The sequence below is a fragment of the Tamandua tetradactyla genome, chromosome 26 (assembly GCF_023851605.1).
Source record: "Tamandua tetradactyla isolate mTamTet1 chromosome 26, mTamTet1.pri, whole genome shotgun sequence".
NCBI classification, from domain to species: Eukaryota; Metazoa; Chordata; class Mammalia; order Pilosa; family Myrmecophagidae; genus Tamandua; species Tamandua tetradactyla.
Window position 1 is genome coordinate 7,607,285 of NC_135352.1, and position 15,846 is coordinate 7,623,130.

General features: G+C 38.8%; 1 protein-coding gene across 8 annotated transcripts in view; it reads right to left on the reverse strand.

Annotated features, from left to right (window-relative positions):
- UNC5D (unc-5 netrin receptor D) overlaps positions 1 to 15,846 on the reverse strand; it is a 523,673-nt gene that overhangs the window by 82,515 nt on the left and 425,312 nt on the right. For 4 of the 8 annotated variants that reach the window (XM_077144159.1, XM_077144157.1, XM_077144155.1 and 1 more), the window contains one exon: positions 1,334 to 1,366. The exons of the other annotated variants lie outside the window; for them this stretch is intronic. In XM_077144159.1, the coding sequence (XP_077000274.1) occupies positions 1,334 to 1,366 (33 nt within the window). The remainder of the gene's footprint in view (positions 1 to 1,333; positions 1,367 to 15,846) is intronic. 8 annotated transcript variants of the gene reach the window in all.

Here is a 15,846-nt window from a genome sequence, read left to right on the forward strand (position 1 = left end):
CAGCCAGCCTGAAGCAACATCATCAAGTGTGAACAGAATGGCTTTCCCAGACCTTTTTCTCTCTCGTCTCCTGACCCCTGACAGGGTCTTAATTCTCACAGAGGAGTTAGGTAAAGGACATATCAGCTCTCCTGAACAATTTAAATTTTAATAAGCTAGGATTTAAAAGATTGCATATCTTTCATTTTATACTAGAATGAGAGATTTTGTGGCAGGAGCACCTTTTCCAGCTTTACAAACCAAACCAACCCTGCAGGCATCTAACATTACTATCTCTAAGAGCTGAATGGTCCGTGCCTTTATAGCTTGAGGTGTCCTTAGGACATGCCACATATTTCTGGGTGCATGTGGAAAAATACGAAACCTGTAGATTGCCAGAAGTTTTCTATCATGGATGCTAATTCATTGGCTCTGTTCTAAGGTGGGGCATATTTAACTAGCCCCCATTTTACCCCAAGATTCAGATGCATGTGGCCTATGAACCGTCTTTCGAGAAACATTTTTTCTAAGACAGTGGTCCTCAACCTGGGCTTCACTAGGTATCACCCCAGGTACTTTAAAAAAAAGTGGAGACTCTTTTGTTCAAAGTCCCAAAAATTCTGATTCAGTGGGTCTGGGCTACAGCCAAGGAATTGCAATTTCTAAAAGGCCTCAGGGGAATTCTAAAATGCAGCCAAGGCTGAGAACCAAAGGGTCGAATGTCAAAATGCCAAGGATTCAGGCTATGGGCCTTTCTCCAAATCTGATGACCACATCAATGATGACCATGCAAAGGGCTCCACCCAATGCAGAGCTGCGTATCTGAAGCTCCAGCTAGCATCTACACCAACACTTTCAGTTCAAACGTTATTTCTCCATGGAATACTGGGTCCTAATCTACCCTGTTGTCATAGATTCCAGAGGAGGTAAGAATCCCCATTTGTATTCTCATACCCTGCACACCTCCGAACCAAAATCCCCCCCCCCCCCAATGGAGAGGCTTGCAGTCAGCATTTTGCCAAAGGCTGCTTTCATGAAAGCATGACCTAGCAAATATTTATTAATTTTACTGCTATAAACCTTCTCAGAAATAAGAATCTGGATGTTTGCATAAAAATGGACTTATAGGCAGAAGAATCAAGAGGAGAGATTTACTCTGAGGTACGAGGAGAGGGGTGTGCATATTTTTTATCAATTTAAACTCTCTGATATGTGACTCGGAGCTCACGGAGGAGAAATCCAGAAATCCTGGATCTTTCATAAGAGCTCAGCTCAATTCAGTTCCTAAACAAATATAGCAGTAAGGCAGCAAATATGAGAATAAATGATATTCACAAGAGGAAAAGTAACTTACTTTGGGGTTTTATTTCATGAAGAGGTTTTTTATCTAAAAGAAAGAAAGAGAAAAAAGAAAGTTGCATTTAATAAATTTACATGGAGCAGATATATGTCCTTTATCACTTTAAGTCTAACTCTAGAAATGAAACATTTTCTCCAGTTTTGTGGGAAATTATGTTGCCCACATTTTTTTCCACTCTAATTTATATATTTTTTCCTTTCCAAATATTCTTCTAGGATGATTGCCTCATTCTTTTCCTATTTTCCCCCAGGTTTACTACAGATTCTGTTGCATTTACTAGCTTTTTTATCATCAGGATGAGAGCAGTGAGCTTGCAGCCTGTCTCTTTTTATATACTCAGGTAAGGGATGCCATTTCACTCTATCTGATGATAGAAAAATGAACCAGTGAATAAATATTTAAAAGGAATCTTGGCATGGTTTGCAATAATCACGGCCTGGATAAAAAGTTCCCAGCTCTGCCTGGTTTGGGGTGTGGTATTGTAAGCCAGTTGGAGTTTTGATTTTAAAAAATTACTCTGTTTCACATCTCCATTTTCTGGTCAAATCTATACCATCTCTCTCGATGGAAAAGGTGTCATTGGATGACCATGGTTTTTAGCAGCACACAGATCCCATGAGGTGGGTAAAGACATCCAGCTTTATAGTTAAGCAGAACACAGAAGCCAGAGCTCAGGAGAGGTACAGTTTGAACTCTCTCCAGCACCTTCTTCCTCCTCACCACCATTCACCAAGTAATCTGACTTTGAAAATCCCTTTGAAACTTGGCACCTAACCTTCATGTTCCATCTTGTACTGCAGTCCCTTCACTACTCACTCCCTTTGCTGGGTCTCTCTCCTAAGACAATACAACCACACTGCAGTGCAGAATCTGGGAAGACCACAGCTCAGACATCCTACACTATCAGGAGACCAGAGGCTTTGCATGGTGGCTTAGCCATCTTGTTGGTCCCTTCTGAAGGTTTCCGTGGAACGCTGTCAGACTACAAAGACTAGCAAGGTTGCTCATGATGCACAGAATGACACAAAGGTAGAGGGACCTTGAAAGGTCACCTGACATAGTCCCTTTCCCCTGTTTGCCTGAAGGCAAGCCAAGTGGGGAGAGACTCTGTCATTTTGGATCACGTCTTTAGCTGAATCAAATGTAGCACAGTGCACATCTGAGAAACTAAAGATTATCTGACTGACTGCACTGCAACCCTCCCCAGGCAGACAGATGCAGCTAAATTCAGAGTCCTCCATGGAATAACTCTTACCTTAACCCATTCCCACATTTGGTACTGACTTTGATGAAAAACCCTTTCAATATACAAATGGAATGTGCTTTTCATATAGCTCTAGAATATTTTGCTGTCTGATTTGTTGTGGAAGTAGCTTTTAAAAGTCGCATGTAAATTCCCCTCTTGCAAATGGGTCACCATTTTGTTTTGTTTTGTTTTTTAAATCTAAGAGGAAAGTTAGCCAGTACAAGGTAATTTTTGGCAAATATGTCTTTAAAATGAAAGTTCCTCATAAAACTTAATAACTCATCCCAGGTGATTGCCCATATTCAGTTTTCTACAAAGTTAGGTATCTTAAAACAGAGAACACCTGTGTTCTCCTTAATGCCCAGATTCAATGCCACTCGTTTTCCTGAGAGCAGGTAGTACCTCCCGAAGTCCAGATGCTAATGCACTCAAGAATTAGAAGAAAATGACTGTTGGTTTCAACCTAACTTCAGTTTCTGTTTATTGCTTGGTATCTGAAAGCATTTGGCATAAGCACAGTGATGCTGGCAGACCAAGGCGAAGATGTGGGAAAGTGATGCACTGCTAGAACTACACAAGACTTTTAGAACATCTGTTTAGAGCTCTGGCTGAATTTAACAGTATGTTCTTCTTTCAAAACCACAAGATGGAAGATTCTGCTGGGTAGCAAAATGAAAGTCCTTTGAAAAATGGTTAGGTACACAACAACTCTCCAAAATAAATAAATAAATAAATCTAATATGGCAAGGCTGTGAAGAAAATGGGGTGGTAGGGTCTACCAGGGATATCTCTGAAAGAAGAAACAGAGTGAATGGGGTTGAAAGACCCAGAACCAAGTTCCCAAGTACATGGAGCCGGAGATAGGGCACTAGCCCTGTGATTCAGGGGACATCTGACCTGGATTTCAATCTAGAATTATGTGGTGCTCATTGCTCTCAACCATAGAATGGGACTATTAATATCTTGCATGTTGGTACTGACAAATAAGTACGATAAATTCAAAGCTGCCAGCTCACGGCTGGCATGTTTGGCATCCAGAAATAGCAACTAACAAAATTATATTAACATTTCAACATGTTATGGTCATAATCAACATCTTCTCTCACTGGAGACAAGACACAATGCCAAATCAGAAGTTCTAGAGACTCCTCAAGTGTCCTTGTATGGAGGTTAGGAAAATTGCGTCTAGTCCTGGCCCTGCCATTATAAGACTAATGACAAGTGAAGATTTGCTTCCTATTATATAAAAGGAAGGGTACATGCCTGCAGGCTCTGCAGCTTTAGTCTCTGTAAATCTGTGGAATAACAACCAAAGACATTCCATATACATCATTTGAAATGATTCCCTAAAGCCGGGTAAAACCTATTAAGTGCTCTACTGTTGTTATGCTAAGCCAGAGTGCCCTCTGTGTCTGCGGGCATCCTCTTATGGAAAAGGCAGGGAGCTTCTGGTGTCCAGGAGATCTTTAGTTCCCTGACTTCAGCATCCAAATTGTCTTCTGCTGGATTTTGTGAGATACAGGTATCCTCGCAGTAAGCTGCTGCCATAGAGCATTTTTCTATGCATCTCCATGGCTACCCATGAATGGCACCATCTTTTGCAAAAAATCCCTTCTCCCCACACATTTCATGACCTTTTATTCTGTTTGAATAATCACTTTCTCACAAGGCTCAGGGCCATATGTCCATTTGGCCTTGGTGTACCAAGTTCTCTGTGCTTTAGTTTTATTTCTCTCCAAAGGCTGCGTTTAAATGACCCATTGGTAAATTAATCCATTAGGGCTGTGGTTCTCATTGCTGGCAGCACTTTAGAATCACCTGGGGAGCTTTAACAAAAGTACCCGTGCCTGGGCCCCCCTCCAAGAGATCCTGATTAATTGGGGGTTGTGTTTTTGTGATTTCTAAGGGAGCACCATTTGCTGGTAACATCTCTGGGGACTCTCTGAGGTCAAATTCAGTTAGTCTTTGCTTCTTCAAATTCAAGTTAGTCTTTGGTGGTAGCTATGCTAAACAGATGGACCCAGAAGGGTCCCTCCTAGATCTTACAATCAGAAGATTGTGATTTTTGGGACTGAGACAACTGATCAGTAGTTTGAAAAGATAACAGTGGTTTTCCCAGAGTCTAACTGGGCACTGAGAAGTACCGTCTGGGTAGAATGGGAACTGATGATAAATAATTATAACTCATTCTTGTAATCATTTTCTGTCTTTACAAGTTAAAGATGCAGGAGTGATTTTTAAAATTAATTTTATGTTGATAGTGCTTTAAATGGTCATGCTTTCTTTGAAAAGCATTTATTTATTTATATAGTTACTACACAGTTATTGCACCCAAAACTTAAAAAAAAAATACAGTCAAGCAGCATGGGGAAAACCATAATTCCACCACCAAGAGAAAACCACTGTTCATGTGAAGTTATCTACACATAAAAAGTCTAGGCTTTTTTTCCCCTATGGTAACATTCTATATACTTACATACTTATATGTATATACTAGCCCCAAATCACTTGGAATTGCCAATAATTGATCATTCTTATGTACAGAAATGTGGAATTATCTTTCGTAAATTGTTCTACAATCTGCTTTTGTCATTTCGGAAATGTAAATATTACTTTGTGTCTGTGTGTGTATGGGGGAGGTTAGATATCTATGTGATAGAAGATCAATAGAAATGTACATGGATAGATAAGAGACAGAACAATCTACCTTTTTAAGTTTTGCTGGTAAATCATTTCTTTTTCACCCCCTTTAAATTCTCGGCTTTCTCTGTTATTTGTGATGCTCCCAAAGCATTTCCATGACATCCATTGTTCTTAGGAGCTGTTTGTATCTGTACCCCTATCCACTCCCCCACCCACCTCCCACCTAAATTCAGCCTTATCCTTTCTCTATCAGGGAACAAATATGGCCAGCTGCTTGCAACTCACATCCTCTGGTTGCTGAGAGAGAAGGTCTCAGCAGAGACAGTACATGTGGACAGGTCAGTTGCATTCTAACCCATTGAATGGGGCAGGGGGGCTACTCCTCAAAAGCTTTTCGGTTTCATTTGAAATCTGCTCCCATCAGCTTCGAGTACTGTACAGCTATGTTTGACACTGGGGTGTATTGCTGTTGAGATCCACATGTATGAATAGATGTGGAGTAAATATATGCAACAGGACATAAAGCCCAGGCAGCAGTTCTCTTAGGCAGCGCCATTAGAGTTCACATTTGTCCTTTTTTAATTTTACTTATCAGTCAATTCCCACATTTTAATCTCTAAAGACTACTATTTCCTTCGTCACAAATTATATGCTTTTTTTTTTTAACATGGGCAGGCACCAGGAATCGAACCCGTGTCCTCTTGCATGGCAGAGAAGCATTCCTGCCTGCTGAGCCACTGTGGCCTGCCCAATTATATGCTTTTAAACCCTCTTCTACTCAAAAAAAAAAAAAAAAAAAAAAGATATTTGCTATCTTTCATTTTATCCTCTAGAGATAAATTATTTAAGATTTTTATTCTGAAATCTGAGTAATAGTCAGTTTTCTTTTATATTCATTTTTAAGCTATTTTCTGCTCCCTGGAATTATTCTCTAACATCAACACTCAAGAATCTCCCATGATTCCACACATCCTTCAAATCATGCCCATCTACTCTGCCCACATTTGTGGCCTTCTGTTAACTGGTCCCACCACCCCAAATCTGACTTAGTTCCTGCTGTACCCGAATAGAAATCCAATGCTCTAGTCAGGTGCAACTATTCATTCTCCAGGTTTACCTCAGTGCTTTGAACTCTCCTTGGGAGGCCCTTTATATCAAACCACTGAAATAAAAATGTCCTCTCTTCCAGGCACAGATCATTTTCTGATTCCTTCATGTAATCTTTGGTGGTTATGCTGATCACAGGGATTTCTCCCTTCTGGGGACAATTTATGTTCCTTATAGTCACCAAAATACAACCTGTAACTTTTTGCAAAAACTAGTTATTTCATAGGTGTTGATTTATTTTATACTTTTGCAGTTGCTTTCATTTATGGGTCCTTAACATGGATATCACATTTAAGTGATTAGTTCATGAAGAATTGGCACTGCTACCAGAGAATTAGAGCAAGAAAAATGGAAATGAAGCTCAAAGTTATTTGCTTGATTATTGGCTGATTGGAAGAAAAAGCAATGGAAGTTATTGATTAGTCAATATGTTTCATTTATTCATGCTTTCCCTTTCCCCCCATTATGAGAAATAATTCAGAGCTGATGTTTTGCCCTCTGAGTGCTGGCCAAGGCTGCAGGAAATCCCAGGCCTTGGCAAATCTGCCTTGTATTAGCACTGGAGGATAATTAGATAAACACAAGGCTGGCTCTGCATTGGCACCATCACTGTGCCTGAATATGTCAGGCAGACATTGAAGATGACAAGTGGGGATTCTATTCTCTGCTGAGTGTTTAAATGGAAAGTTCATTTAGGCAACAGAACACGTAGAATCACAACCACTCACTCTTGTAGACACCCTAAAACTCATCTAATTCAAAAACTCTGAAAAATCAAAAGACTATGAAATATAGCACCCCTCTACTTCTCGCTGTTTTTAAAAGTTTCTCCTCGTATTTTTCCTCCTAGTGCATATTTTAAGATCCTGTTCAGGTATTACTCTGGAGAGATCATATTTATCTGACATACTACTGGGTTAGTTCAATTCTAGCTCGTTTACCACCTCCCACTGATCCCACTTCCCAACCTGTGCAGACTTCACAAGCTCTATTATCTCCCTTTAAAATGTGATCTGAGCCAGTCCATGGGGGCACACAAGTGCAGAGAATATGAAGTTTTTAGACTCCTCTCAGGGTTCTCCAGTTGGTAATATCTATTATAGAAATCTCTACTCTCCCTCAAAATATCTGGGTGGCTAGTGAAATTCCAGGGCTGGATGACAAAAGTACCCACCTGAATAAAAATTCACAAGGTCTAAGATGCACGTTAGTAAATGGAAAACAGCTCTACTGACATCTGCCACCTACAAATTGTTCAGGATCCTGTCATGTTAATTAGGTGAAGACAGAAGGGTATCACACCAGATGGTCTGCGATGTCACTTACGATGACAATGACCTTCCCAAATTATTTCTTAGCCAAAGAACGTGATTCGTGTGCAGTTAGGACATATAGTTTTCCCCCTGTTTTCTTTTAACTTTGGAGTCTCTCTAAAGGAATGCCCTTTGCACCTCCAAACTCAGCAAAATCTATTTATAATAACCATATTCACAAGGGACATCTGCATATTTCTTTTTTGAGTTAAATCTTTGAAATATATAGATTTCATAGCATTTTGCTGACTCCCCCTGATTCTGTAAGAGTTGGTGTGTTTTTGCCATAGATATATAGAGTAAAAAAAAAAACTGAAACTGAAGCAAACACTTTTAAGCACATGTCTACAAAAGATTTCTAATCAGAAATTATCCTGAAAGTCATAAATGCAATGTTTCTGACCTGCCCCAAGGAGAGATGCATGTTATAGCTTGCTAAAGTTTCTGGATGCAATATACCAGAGATGGATTGGCTTTTATAAAGGGGATTTATTAAGTTACAAGTTACAATTCTAAGGCCATGAAAATGTCCAAATTAAGGCACCACAGGAGGATACTTTCTCTCAAGAAAGGCTGATTCCAGGATTTCTCTGTCACATGGGAAGGTACATGGTGACGTCTCCTGCCCTTCTCTCTTGGCTTCTCAGTTCAGAAGGCCTTCTCAGCTCCTTCTGCATCTCCAGATGTCTGTTTCTGGTTTCATCACTCTACTTTCTGTGTCAGCTCTCCAAGCATTTCCAATGTCTGCATCTGAGCTTTCTCCAAAGTGTTGCCCTCTTAAAGGACTCCAGTAAACTAATTAAGACCCACCTTGAATAAGTGGGGCCACAACTCCATGGAAACAATCTAGTCAAAAGGTCATGCTTTGTGTGACTAAACTTACATGCAATTTCAGTTTTGAACACTTCAAAGCCAGGATCCATAAATGTCCTATGTGAATGACTTCTTGATGAAATGATTGATCAGAGCCCTGATTTGATGATTCCCAATGGGGGGGGTCCACATCTCCTTGGAAACAACTTAATCAAAAGATCCCACCCTATAATAGGCCTGACCCCACAAGACTGGATTAGGATTAAAAGAATATAGTTTTTCTGGGGTACATAACAGCTTCAACTCAGTACAATGCATATGAAAATTCCTTTTCTATCCTACGCTTTTTTAAAAATTTTCATTCTCTCCCGTCTATCCCCAAATAGAAGTATATATTTAAAACTGAACAGAAATGTCCAGAGTCTACAATTCAAGCTAACAGGAATAAACTATTCATTAATGCTATGATGATTACTTACTTTAAGGCAGGGATAATATTTAAATTATTTAAAAACTGTGGTGACAGAAATCAACCTTTATGAATTACTCTTGATGAAATGATTGGAGTACAATGCTAAGGAGACTGGGCTTGATGATTCAATCCATATGTGATGCTGGCAACCTATTTTAATGGAATAACTTTTGTTTGATACTTAAAAGCTGCCCTCCCTCACTCTGTGTAATAATAATCCAATGGTTAATCTAATTAGATAAGAATAAACTTATTCTCAAAACTGGTTAAAAAACAAATGAACTGAAAGCACAGACATACTTTTTCATATGAATTTCACACATATATATATTTGACTTAAGGTATAAAATTATAATAATTTCAAGTTTTAAATCTAGGATGAAACTTAGAGATCAGCTTGCCCAGCCTCCTCATTTTATAGATATAAACATAAGGTATGGGATAGTGAGAGATTTGCCCAGGGTCATGTGCTGGTTAGTAAAAAATCTGAACCAGGAATCAGAACTCTTGACTCCCAGTTCAGATCCCTTTTCAATATCCCATAATCTATCTCTAAATGATCATGAGGATTTTGAATTACACTGAACAGATACAATGCCCTGTACCAAACACATGCATACAAAGCCGGGTCTTATAACACTAGCACTTCCCCTGGAGAAAGGGAAAGGCTGGGGTGAACGGAATTAATAATAGTGACTATTGACGATGCTCATACCATCTTCATTTATGCATCACCTTTCTCAATGACCTTGAAGAGACATGTATATTTAATTTGTAATTTAAGGAGAAAAGGTAGACTCAAAACAAAAAAGGTTTCTTCTATCTCTATTAATTCACTTTGTTCAGCACACTCCAGAGGCCACTGAATTCTTTACAGGAGTAGATTACCCAGTTTTAAATCACTTTCCTGATTGGGTTCTTGCCATTTCTTTTACAGCCAGACCACTCTATGATCTCAGACATTAAATCTTTCTCTGGTGCAGACTAATATTTCTTACTCAGGGCTTGGTACTGTTGAATCCTTATTAAATGTACTCCAAGTATAGACTTTGGGGTTCATGGAACTGATGAAATGGGTGACTGTTTGTTTTATCTGACTAGATAGACTGAATTTTGAAAGCTTCCAGATTAGAGGAGATGCTTTGAATGTCACGCATTAATGACACCTAAAGCTACTACCATTTGAAAAAAAGGAAAAAAAATAGCAAGATTGCCAATATTTGGGATTTGTGAATGTAGAGGAAGGGAAATGCTAGGCATGTGACACATTTCATTGTTCCAGAATGGTTGGCAACAGATGGGTATTCCTGGGATCTGCAGATCACTATAAGCATTATTCTATCACATACAGTAATAGTGTGCATGTGTCCCCCCCACCACCATGAGAAAAGAATTCTGAAATTGTGCTGGCAAATTAGAGCTTGCTTTCTAAAAAATATTTTCTATCAAGCCTATTAGAACAGTTTACAAAATGAGTGAAACCTATATATCCCTGATTTTCTCACTTGTGGTTCATCTGGGTCCCTTGATTTTCTTCCTTCCACTCCTTTGAGGTTTTTCTTTTTCTTTTTTGATAAGGAGAGACATTTTCAAAATGATTATCGTAAGAAGGAAAAGGACACTTGCAATAAAGGGAGGGGACTAACGCATCAGAGAGAATGATGGAAGGTTAGCCAGCATCTCAAGAGTGCAAAAAGGTTTCTGTAAAAACTGCAATTTTCTTGAGCTATATTCTCACACTAAATAATCCATCCAAAGTATATAATCATGGCTCACAGTTTCATCATATAGCTGTACATTCATCACCATAATCAATTTTAGAGCATTTTCATTACTTAAAGAAAAATAGAACAAAATAAAAATAAAAAAGAATATCTAAAACATCCCATACCCTTTTATTCCCATATTATTTATTTATGTCTTTGATGCTCTTTGAGTATTTTTAACTATTGGTTAGAATCATAGAATTTTACAGTTGGACGAGACCTCAGGGATCCCCAAGTCGGCCTTTTCCTCAAGTCCAAATCCCAGTTGTTGGGCAAAGGAAGTCGGGAAAATTGAGAGTTGTTCATTTAGTTACTTCTCAGATGTTCTGAGAATAGATATTGAAACTCTTATTTGACAGGCAGTGTAAAAATCCTTGTGGATTTTTAAGGTCCTACCAAGTTCTCTTTTCCTACAACTAAAGTATGTCTCAAATTACTGCTTAGACGTGGTTTGTATAAAGAACGTAGTTTGTACCTATTGTAGACTTTAACAAGTATAATTTATTTCATTAGAAATGCTATGTTGAGCAGATGTATTAGGACACGTATTAACAAAAGATCTAAACTTTCACGCTGTCAATATTTTAGAGAACATGGAACACATATTTTTTTCTACCATGGGGATCCCTTTAATTAAACACACACATACACACACAAACAGACATGTACACTCATTACTATTTATACAAATGAAGTTCTTACTATAGATGCTAGTTCTTTTTATGAATTAACTCCTTTCCTCCTTAAAAGGATCTCTTCACTAGAGATATTATTACACTTTTTATTTTATATGCAATGATAACTTAGGCTTAGAGAACTCAGGTTGTTCTGCTCACAGCATTGCGATGAGAATTCAAACTCAAACAATTGAATTGGGCTCCAGAGCCTCTGATCCCAGAGCTCTTATTCTTAAACCTGTTCTTTTTTCATAAGATGAGAATGATTCAAGTCCAGTGCTCAAGTCCATCCCTTTCAACCTTTCTAGGCTTATATCCATTTCAACTCTTTCAAAAACAATATCAACTTGGGCGGCGTGATGGTGGCTCAGTGGCAGAATTCTCGCCTGCCGTGCTGGAGACCCGGGTACGATTCCCGGTGCCTGCCCATGGAAAACAAAACAAAACGCAATATCAATTTACTGCTGGTTTCGACTCAGAATCATGGAGGTCCTCAGAATGGTCTCTGAAAGCCACATCTGCCTGGGCAGATCATCCTGGGATGGCATCAGGGCAGCTCAACTCCTGTGCCTTTGAAAATCCCCTAGTTCAGAGATGCTGTACTTCCTGTGCTTCTTGGGGTATCAGCTACAAAACCTTTCTCTTTTCTTTATAATGGATTCACATTCTCACCAACCAAACTAAATTTTCACTTCCTTAAGCTTTCTAATGAGTGTCTCTCTACAGTTAATATCCTCACAGGGGCTTGTTCTTATTTTGGTTGCACTTTCTTGAAATTGCTTTATTTTATTTTGCTTTTGTCTCTTTCCTCTTTCTGTGAGTAATATGATCTGGAGGTACATGTATCCTACTCTCCAGCTGCCCAAATTTGGTTTTGGAGTCCTTCCTATTTACAGCAGAGGTGTTTTATTTCAAATGCTCTCATAAAATGAGCAAAGTTAAGATGTGCCTGAGATAAACAACATTTCAGAGATTATGTTTCTGAAGCACAAAACAGCACTAACTGTCCAGTTCTGCAAAAGAATGTAAACTTAGTGGGAAAAGCAGATGTTGAAATATGTTGGGGAGGTAGTAAAAGTGGATAGCAAGGAAAGGAAGAGAGAGACTGGCAGATTAATTACCTGAGAATTCATTTATTGTGTAAGTTACACTGTCATGACTGGGTATTATAGCCCAAGTCCATGAGGAAATAAAAAGAAGATGGTGTCTTTTGGATAACAAAAGGCATCTTAAGCATTTCAGAGCTGGTTGATGAGAAAGGTCACAGATTTTTAATGGCTTATGAAATATACATTAATCATGAACAAATGGATGAAGGCCAATCATCGTTGGGAGAGGGATTATGTTGAAAAAACAATGAAAAGTTTTATCTTTTTTTAATAAGGCACAAAATAGAAAAGTCTATAATGGGTGGATGAGAGGGATAAATCTTACAGGAATTATGTGGTTTATTCATTCACTCTTTACACTCAGTTCCATGAAGGATATGGCACTCAGGTGTAAGTCTTTTTGTCATGAGGAACAAAAATGGCAGCTTTAGTTCTGTAGCATTAAAAAAGATGCTTTCACATATGAGTATTAAGAGATCTCTGATTTATTTTCATTTTTAATTAAGCACAGTGGAAACTTTAGTCCTAAACCACTCTACTCTGTCTCTTTTAAAGCTTGCTACTCACTGGTCTTCTTCTTGGGTTCCCATAATAGGAAAGTGTTTACTGGGGCACGGGGGAGAGATTGTTGCTAAGCTGCTAATGACACCACATGTGTCCAAATCTACATCTTTATTACATCTGTGGGTCTACAATTTATATACACATTTGCTATTCAGACTACATGAAGGCAACTCCCTGAATTAATCCATGGCTTTTTATGTAGAAAGGCAGCTATTAGGTATTTCTAAGAAAAAAATTTTAGGTAAAAATGAGCTCCTACTATGTACTACAAATGGAACAGAAATTCAGTTCATAATATTAAAGCCACTTGAGAAAATTAGCAACCCGTAGGAAACGACCACATGAGAATGCATTGTGCTGAGATGTTATCTGGCCAATGCCATTTCCTTTCTGTTTTTCCCTTTACTCTATAGAGTTTAACTATGATGAAGCAATTGAGCAGTATCAGTGGTTCTGAAATGTGAACTCATCCAATACAAAGGTTAAGAATGAGACACGTATGATTCGCCACCCATTGCTTCAGCAAAGGAACCAATGTGTCTTGTTTTAGTAAAGGGACACCCACCCATTATAATTCTATAATGTAATAATTCTATAAATACAGGGCATTCTGCAACCCACTGATGAAAGAATGAACTAGTTGCTTCAGAGGTGCTGAGCTATTTCCTGGATGAAAACTCTTATTCAGTGTCCTAGGAAATACAGGAAATGAACACAAATAATTAACATAATGCGTAACAGTAATGCTTAGAATGGTCCAAAAGAAAATGCTTAAGAAGGCAACCATTACTTGATGCAATTACAAGCTCACCTTTTCAGGTGCTTCCTTGGGTCATTTAATAGGACATTCAATAGATAATTGTAGTTAGATTATTAGATTCAGCTTGGGGACCTTCACTTGCACCTGCCGTGGTATAGGGCTCTTTATTCTGAGAAAAAGTTTGTATTAACAATTCAGAAACTATACCATCAATGTGCCCAACAGAAATGAAAACAAATCACCTTAGACTTGATATTTCAGTGGTTGAACTGTCAATGCTGAACTGACTTATTTATATTCTGGCAAGAAGGATGGATTAGCTATCAGGTAGCTCAGACCTTGAAGAGTTCCTCTTTCAGGCTCCAGTGGTATGTCTCGGGCTTCAATCTCACCACACCTCTGAGCACTAATCCCCTCTGAAGCAGATCTATTTAATTTTCTCAAGCCAAAGCCTCATATCTTCTGGAATAGAGAGGGAAGTCGCTGCTTTGCCTCTTCTTCAGGATCAGACTAATAGCCCTCAATTTTGACCCTGTGTTCCTGTCAGTGAGATATGTGCATGCTCTTTTCCTCTGGCTGAGATTCTCAGAGCATAGAAGCAGTTATGTTCAACAGATAGAAAGGATAATGGGCAAAAAACTACCTGATTTTGGCATTCCAACTCAGAAAATATGGATCCATAGTTCTTGTTTCTTGACAATTGCATCATATAACTATCATTTTTCTCTGGGAATGCAATGTTCTAGCCTGAAAGCTTTGGATGTTTAGTTAATGCATACAGTATAGATCCTTGGACTAATGTCTAGTGGCAAAATCCCCTACGTTTTCTCTCACTGGCCTTGGGGCATTTATTTTCTTGTTGAGACGATTTAGGTATGGCCACCCATGATAGTACAACACTAAGGTTCTATGCTCCAGTCACAAATGACCAAGCAGCAATCATACCCAAATACTAACGTGATCATTCCAAGCTAGCAGCTCCATCTCCCAGAGAAATGCAGCCCTCTGGAAATCCAGGTGCCTTGCTGAGAGCTAAACAAAATTGAAGAATTATATGTCATGCAGATCCAAGTAATGTTGTTGTTTGCCGTCCAAAAGAAGTTAAGGATTGAGGAATAGCCTTAGGGTCACATTTGGCATAAAAGGAAAAATAAGATGAAGGAAATTCCCAAATTGTAAAATGACCTAAATCTACCCACAAAGATCCTGTTCCACAAAGCTATTGCCAAATGCTATTTTAATCAAACCTGGCTTCATTGGAGCTGGACTCTCAGAGCACAGCTAGTTGCACCAAAAATGTTCTGATAGAGAAGCTGCCAGGAGAGTGATGACTACTCTCCATCATGATTGCTTCAAGTTTCAGTTACGTAGATGGCTGTGCTTTGTTTCCTGAAGAGGTAGTGAAATGTTACTCCTTCTGTTGACTCTTATAAACATGACTCTTTCCCACTGAAATGCAAATATATCTAATTTACCGCTATGACTTCACAGGTTTCCCTCACTCCCTCACAAAGCTTAGTTGCTATTGTCCGCAGGTGTCTATGATCATGTTTGACAGCCATCCTAATATGCATACTATGGAAGCAAAGGAAGCCATAAGAACCATGCTTCAGTAAAAAAGGGAATGCATAGATAGAAAAAGGAGGAAATTCTCATGTAGCATTTTCTACTTGGGAGGCTGTAGAGAGCTTACCACCAATGCCGAGTATATCGCAAGCCTCCTTGTTTCCTAGCTGCTTTATTTCAACTACAGGAAAATAGAAACAAAATGCTCACTGTGATATGTGCTGCTAAAAGCAACCATGGCCAAGGTTCTTGGGAAGGAGTCATTCAATAAACTAACGAAATGCTTAAAGCATTCTGGTTATGAGTAGCTCAGGAAAGAATGATACTTTTGAACCTCACCAGTACATACATGCATCTTAGATTTTAGAGTTGGCATCCAAGTTTGCCAGTGCACCCTTAGTGCTGAGAATTCCTTTCAGCACTAAATATAACTTTTATACAACTGACAAAAGGTTGTATGTTGCAATACAA